The sequence below is a fragment of the Phaenicophaeus curvirostris genome, chromosome 14 (assembly GCF_032191515.1).
Source record: "Phaenicophaeus curvirostris isolate KB17595 chromosome 14, BPBGC_Pcur_1.0, whole genome shotgun sequence".
NCBI classification, from domain to species: Eukaryota; Metazoa; Chordata; class Aves; order Cuculiformes; family Cuculidae; genus Phaenicophaeus; species Phaenicophaeus curvirostris.
In genome coordinates, this window is record NC_091405.1 from 7,594,874 (window position 1) to 7,601,087 (window position 6,214).

The window sequence follows — 6,214 nt, forward strand, 5'->3', positions numbered from 1 at the left end:
CGTGTCCCTCCCCCAAAAAATATCAGTGTTGGGGGCACAGCGGTAGCTGTGCTGTGCCCTGACGGTGCCGCTCTCCTGGCAGACGGGGAGGACAGCTACCTGGATGTGGAGGTGCAGCTGAAACGGGAGCGCGCTGGCCGAGGGGCTGACAACTTCTTGGAGTGGTGGGTGGTGCGGCTGAAAGACCCCGACCCCGGTGACGGCAACATCCTCCCCATGATCATCTTCAACGATAAAGTCAGCCCCCCAAGCCTGGGCTTCTTGGCTGGCTACGGGTACGTGGAGGGGGTTGTGGGGAGCACCCCTCACCTGGCCGCACCCCAAAAGAGGTGCGGAGCCAGGGGCAGGTGGGATACAAGATCTGTCCCCCTGTCCTTTGCAGGATCATGGGGCTGTACGTCTCCATCGTGCTGGTGATTGGGAAGTTTGTGCGAGGTTTCTTCAGTGAGATATCACACTCCATCATGTTTGAGGAGTTGCCCTGCGTGGACCGCATCCTGAAACTGTGCCAGGACATCTTCCTGGTGCGGGAGACGGGCGAGCTGGAGCTGGAGGAGGAGCTCTACGCCAAGCTCATCTTCCTTTACCGCTCCCCGGAGACCATGATCAAGTGGACACGGGAGAAGGAGTAAGGGGAAGGGGCTCCAGGCCCCCTGCTCCTGGGGACATCACCGCCAATGCCTTAACCAGCTCCCCCCTGAAAGCTGGGGCCGTATCCTGCTGGGGGAGGCAGTGGGACGCAGGGTGCTCCGCACTCACTTTTAGGAAGGATGTTTTTCTTATGTTGCTTTGAAGCCATCCAACCTGCAGAGACCACGTTGTGCCTTCCTGGGGCAGGGAGAGAGCAGGAGCTGCCCCTCCTCACCTGCTGGGCACCCCTTGCTGCTGGGTGGGCTGTCAGGAGCCGGCCCCATCCCCACTCTCCCCAGCCCTCCTCCCAATCCAGGTTGAACTCAAAAAGCAATAGCCCCCCAGCTCCAGGATGGGGGGCCCTGGTCTGCTACCCACCCTCCAGCTGGGGAGGGGGGCTGGCAGCCCCAGCCGGACTCTAGACACTTCTTGTGACTTTGTTTTTTGTTTTGGTTTTTTTTTGTTTGTTTTGTTTTGGTTTTTTTTATTAATTCAAATGGTTTATTTATACAATTATCTAATAAAACAGCTGAGGCCTCCCTGGCTGACGCGCAGCTGGGGCAGAGTAGGGGGGGACAGTGGGGTGGGACTGGGGACCTGCTGCCCTGGAATGCCAGCACTGGCACCACCAGACAGGGGCTGGGGGCACTCCCTGCCCTCTGGCTGTAATCAAAAAGGGATTTACCGGCAGCCGCCTGGGGAACCCAGAGGATAGATGCTGAATGGGGCTGGAGCTGGGGAGGGACAGGTGCTGCAGGATGGCCGGCAGGGGCAGTGGGGGTGAGCGTGTGGGCATGGGCTCCTTATTCTCCTGCAGGACCACCTGGCTCTGCTGCTCCATCTCTGCTCTGCAAGGGACAGACACGGTGTGGATAGACAGATGTGAAATCGGGGGCTGAGCTGGCAGGCAGGAGACCCCCATCCCCTTACCTGCGGATCCTGCACTGACCCTCGGCGCGCACATAGGGCGGCAGCGTGGCAAGGGGACCCTGCAAGAGAGAGGCTGTAGATGGGGACCCCCATCCCTAAGGAGAGCTGCCCTGCTGCACCCCAAAAGCCTTACCAGTTCCTTGAAGGTGAGGCGGCAGCTGTAGCACAGCAGCGGGATGAAGGCAGCTCTGCTTTCGGCCCTGTAGGGACAGGAACCCTCAGCGGTGCCGGCACAGCATTCCCCCTGCCCCACACGCTCACCCCACTGCCTGGGCATCCTGCCAGCACCTGTCTCCCACCGGCTCCGGCTCATCCATGATCAGCGTGGGCTCCAGGGCCAACTCCTCCTCTGCAAGAGCCAGAGGGCAGGGGTGCAATTAGAATTATAGAATCATAGAATCACCAGGTTGGAAGAAACCCACCAGATCATCGAGTCCAACCATTCCTATCAAACACTAAACCATGTCCCTCAGTGCCTCATCCACCCAACCCTTAAACACCTCCAGGAAAGGTGAATCAATCCCCTCCCTGGGCAGCCTGTTCCAATGCCCAATGACCCTTTCCGTGACAAATTTTTTCCTAATGTTCAGCCTGAACCTCCCCTGGCGGAGCTTGAGGCCATTCCCTCTCGTCCTGTCCCCTGTCACTTGGGAGAAGAGCCCAGCTCCCTCCTCTCCACAACCTCCTTTCAGGGAGTTGGAGAGAGCAATGAGGTCTCCCCTCAGCCTCCTCTTCTCCAGGCTAAACATCCCCAGCTCTCTCAACCGTTCCTCATAAGGCCTGTGCACAGCTGCCTCCCCACCCCCACATGCCCCCCAGTCACTCACCCCCAGCGATGTCCAGGGCGCACAGGCAGAGCAGGCAGCGCTCAGACTCGCTGCTCGCCTTGGCTGGATCCGGGCTCAGCTTCTCGCCTGTCCTGCAGCCAACACAGAGGGGTGAGCAGGTGCACCCTGCAACCCCCGCAACCCCCTCATCCTGGGGTGCCCCTGTGCAGGGCACACCGTACCGGTAGACGGTGCTGATGGTAGAGGAGAAATCCTCCTGCAGCCCCAAAAGGAAGCGCTCTATCAGGCGGTGGATGCTGGGCTTCTCCCGGCGCTGGGGTAATGAGTAGAGAGGGCAGGGATGGGATAGGAAGGTTCCGTCCCTGCCCAGTACATTTGGAGCTTGAGATCCCCTCCGTGGGGGACAGATGTCCCTACCTTGGTGAGGAGGGGTGGCGCGATGACAGTGGGGACATTGAAGAAGTGGTTGTAGAAGGCGATCTCCTTGGCCATGTACTCCCGCATGGGCCGCACCACCGTCACGTCACCGTGGCGGTTGTCCATGAAGCCCTGCAGGCGCACGGCTGCTGAGGAACTGCCCTGCCACCAAGCGGCAGAGCCTCCACCATGGCATCGTGTCACCCCTCCGGGCGAGGACAGCCACCCCTGGTTTGGGGACAGGGTGCTGGTGGGGCTGCTCACCGTGTCAACGGCGAGGAAGGCGCCACGGCCGAGTGCCAGGTTGGTGAGGAGCTTGATGGCCACACGAGTGCAGCTCTCGCCTGTCATCACCTTGGCGTAGCCCTTGGTCCGGGCTGTCTGCAGGATGAGATGAATCCTGGGGGACAAGGTGACACCGGCTCAGAGCCACCGCACCTGCCTGGTGCCGGCACTGGGCAGGATCGGCCCCTCACCGCAGCATCTGCAGCAGCTCCTCTCTCGCCGTTGACGTCTCCACGGCCTCAAAGAGCCGCTGCAGCTCCTGGGTTTGGGCAGCTGTGGGCAGGCGGGGGGTGGCCGGGGTCCCTGCTGGCGTGTCCTGGGTGCCAAGGTTGGGCACTGAAGTGCCACCATCCCCATCCTGACGCTGCTGCTGGATGAAGCCCTCCACAGCCTCCTTGTAGGAGGGGCTGGGCTCGCTGGACCCCACTGGCCCTGGCCGCAAGATGGATGCGGGCAGCTCCAGTGCCTGCAGAGCAGAGATTGGTACCAGGGGTTGGCTGGGGGGACGGCCAGGCACGTCCCTCCACCCCACTGTGCGTCCCTCCACCCCAGCGTGTCCCCCCTCACCCTCATACCTCCTCCAGGTGCGCTAGGTAGTAGGGGAAGCCTGTGGCCTGCAGCAGGGTCTCCATGTGGGCCAGGCTCTGCTCCCGCTGGGCCGCCTTCTGCCCTCGCACCGCTCCCTCTGCAAGGCAGGCGGGCAGCGCCGGGGCCACCACCTCGGTCAGGAGGGGACACCCATCCCAGCGCTGAGAGGGACATCTGTGCCACAGCCTCACCGGGTTTGGTGGCAGTGCCCAGCCCTGCGAGGGTGCAATGGGGCTGGGAACGGGCACTGGGGCTGGAAATGGGCACTGGGGCAGGGAGTGGGAAGCTGGGCTGGGAATGGGAAGCTGGACAGGGAATGAGCAGCAAAGGGGCAGCGGGGTCAATCCTCACCGTCAATGTAAATGAGTCCAGGGACAAAGCGGAGCCTCTTGGCTGTCTCCCGGCTGAGCCCCTGGCAGAGGCGCAGGGTGAGGGGAGTGGATGAGCTATGCCCCCCACCCCCAGCCCCTCCCAGCACCCCTGCCCTCACCTCCTGGACCTGGCGGAGCATGGCGCTGGAGCCCGGCCCTCCCGACAGTGCCAGCAGCACCTGTGGGGACAGGAGGGACTGTCACTTGCCCTGGTGGTGCCACCCAGGTGCCCTCCATGTCCCCCCAGTACCTTCTCTCCTGGGAAGATGATGCGGTTCTTGCCCAGCATCGCACGGAACTTGTGCACGAAGTAGTCATGGAAGCAACCACTGTGGGGACACAGGGGCACAGCCCTGAGCCACGGTGTGTCCCCCAGCCCCCATGTCCCTGAATCCCAATGCCTCTGAGCCCCGTCTCCAAGCCCTGATATCCTTGAGACCCAATGTCCTCAAGTCCCAAAGTCCTCGGGCCCCTCTCTCCAAGACTTGCTGTCTAATAAGCCTAGATATGCCCAAGACCTTGCGTCCCCAAGCCCTCATATCATCAAGACCCAACGCCCTCGAGCTCTGCTCTCCCCAAGCCTTGATGTCTCTGAGACCCAATGTTCCCAAGCCCTGATGTTCCAGACACACATTGTCCCCAAGACCAGACATCCCCTAGACCAAATCTCTCCAAGCCCTGATGTCCCAGAGACCCGATGTCCCCAAAACCTGATGTCCCCAAGCCCTGATGGCCCCAAGACCCAATGTCCCTGAGACCTAACATACCAAATGTGCCCAGTCCCCCCATGCCTGAGCCCTGTGTCCCCACACACTGCATCCCGGTCCCCATCCCATCCCTGGTCCCTCACCGACAGAAGGCGTCCCCGACGCGGATGATGAGGGCAGCAGAGCCCTCCTTGCACTTCACGCAGGCTCGGGGGTGGCTGTGGGAGCGCGGCTGGTCACGGGGCAGTACTGGGGGCACCAGCCCCCAACACAGCCCCGGAGGGTGGTCACCCCAGTCCCTGGGCAGCACCGGGGGCACCAGGGTGGTACCAGAGGAGTGCTGGGAGGAATACTGGGAGTAACTTCGCGAGGGGGGCACTGAGGTGATCCTTGGGAGACTGGGGGTGGCATCGAGGGGATACTGGGAGATGGCACCAAGGGATCGCAGGGGTACTGCAGGTGGCACCAAGGGGATCCCGTGGGTGCCAGGGGATGGCATTGAGGGGATCCTGGGGTACCACAGGTGGCACCGAAGAGATCCCAAGGGACAGCACTGAGGGGGTCCCAGGGGTACTGTGGATAGCATTGAGGGAATCACGGGGTTATCAGAGGTGGCACTGAGAGGACCCCAGGGGCACCATGGGTGGCACTAAGGGGATCACAGGGGGGTACTGGGGATGGCACCGAGGGTAGCAGGGATGGCACCGAGGGAATCATGGGGGTAGTGGGGGACGGCATGGAGGGGATCCCAGGGGTACCAGGGATGGCACTGAGGGAATCACAGGGGTACTGGGGATGGCACCAGGGGATGGCACTGAGGAGATCACGGGGGTACCAGGTATGGCACTAAGGGAATCACAGGGGTACTGGGGATGGCACTGAGGGGAAACCAGCGGTGCTGTGGGTGGCACTGAGGGGATCTCAGGGGTACCAGGGATGGCACCAGGGGATGGCACTGAGGAGATCATGCGGGTACCAGGGATGGCAATGAGGGAATCATGGGGGTACCAGGGATGGCATCAAGGGAATCCCAGGGGTACCAGGGATGGCACTGAGGGGATCACGGGGGTACCGGGGATGGCACTGAGGGGATCACGGGGGTACCGGGGATGGCACTGAGGGAACCCAGGGGTACCAGGGATGGCATCGAGGGAATCCCAGGGGTACCGGGGATGGCACTGGGGAGTTCCTGGTGGCACTGTGTCCAGCCCCGAGGGGATCCCGCGGGTACTGGCGGATGGCATGGAGGGGATCCCGGGGTACCACGGGTGCTACCGAAGGGATCCCAGGGGACGGCACCGAGGGGATCCCGCGGGTGCCGGGGAGGGGTGGGGGGTGGATACCGAAGGGCCCGGTGTCCGGCACCGAGGGGGTGCCGTGTGTCCCGCGGGGTGGGGGGATACCGAGCCCTCCCGAGGCGCTCCGGGTCCCACCTGCGCCCCCTCTCCCCGCCGCCGCCGCCGCCGCCGCCCTCGTCGCCCATGGCGGCCCCGTCGCG

General features: G+C 62.9%; 2 protein-coding genes across 2 annotated transcripts in view; one reads left to right on the top strand and one right to left on the bottom strand.

Moving 5' to 3' along the window:
• The window catches only part of PIEZO1 (piezo type mechanosensitive ion channel component 1 (Er blood group)), a 26,646-nt gene extending 25,473 nt beyond the window's left edge, over nt 1–1,173 (top strand). The window contains exons 50-51 of the mRNA XM_069868365.1: nt 83–275; nt 383–1,173. Of these exons, the coding sequence (XP_069724466.1) occupies nt 83–275; nt 383–632 (443 nt within the window). The 3' untranslated portion in view covers nt 633–1,173. The remainder of the gene's footprint in view (nt 1–82; nt 276–382) is intronic.
• CTU2 (cytosolic thiouridylase subunit 2) lies at nt 1,144–4,972 on the bottom strand. The gene is made up of 15 exons (XM_069868793.1): nt 4,860–4,972; nt 4,260–4,338; nt 4,129–4,188; nt 3,990–4,050; nt 3,626–3,735; nt 3,242–3,516; nt 3,030–3,165; nt 2,766–2,897; nt 2,570–2,661; nt 2,388–2,479; nt 1,849–1,909; nt 1,694–1,760; nt 1,561–1,619; nt 1,316–1,478; nt 1,144–1,185 (listed from the first exon to the last, which is right to left on the bottom strand). Exons 2-15 carry the CDS (start codon nt 4,296–4,298, stop codon nt 1,144–1,146), a joined length of 1,389 nt encoding a protein of 462 aa, XP_069724894.1. The 5' UTR covers nt 4,299–4,338; nt 4,860–4,972.
• Between the last annotated feature and the right edge of the window lie 1,242 nt (nt 4,973–6,214).

Bases quoted from the DNA above. Each gene is read 5' to 3' on its own strand.
- CTU2 (XM_069868793.1), bottom strand. From the start codon at position 4,298: ATGCTGGGCAAGAACCGCATCATCTTCCCAGGAGAGAAG. The intron at 3,517-3,625 runs GTATGAGGGTGA...TCTGCTCTGCAG, and splicing joins ACCTAGCGCACCTGGAGGAG to GCACTGGAGCTGCCCGCATC. The intron at 1,761-1,848 runs GTGCTGGCAGGA...CTGTCCCTACAG, and splicing joins CCGGAGCCGGTGGGAGACAG to GGCCGAAAGCAGAGCTGCCT.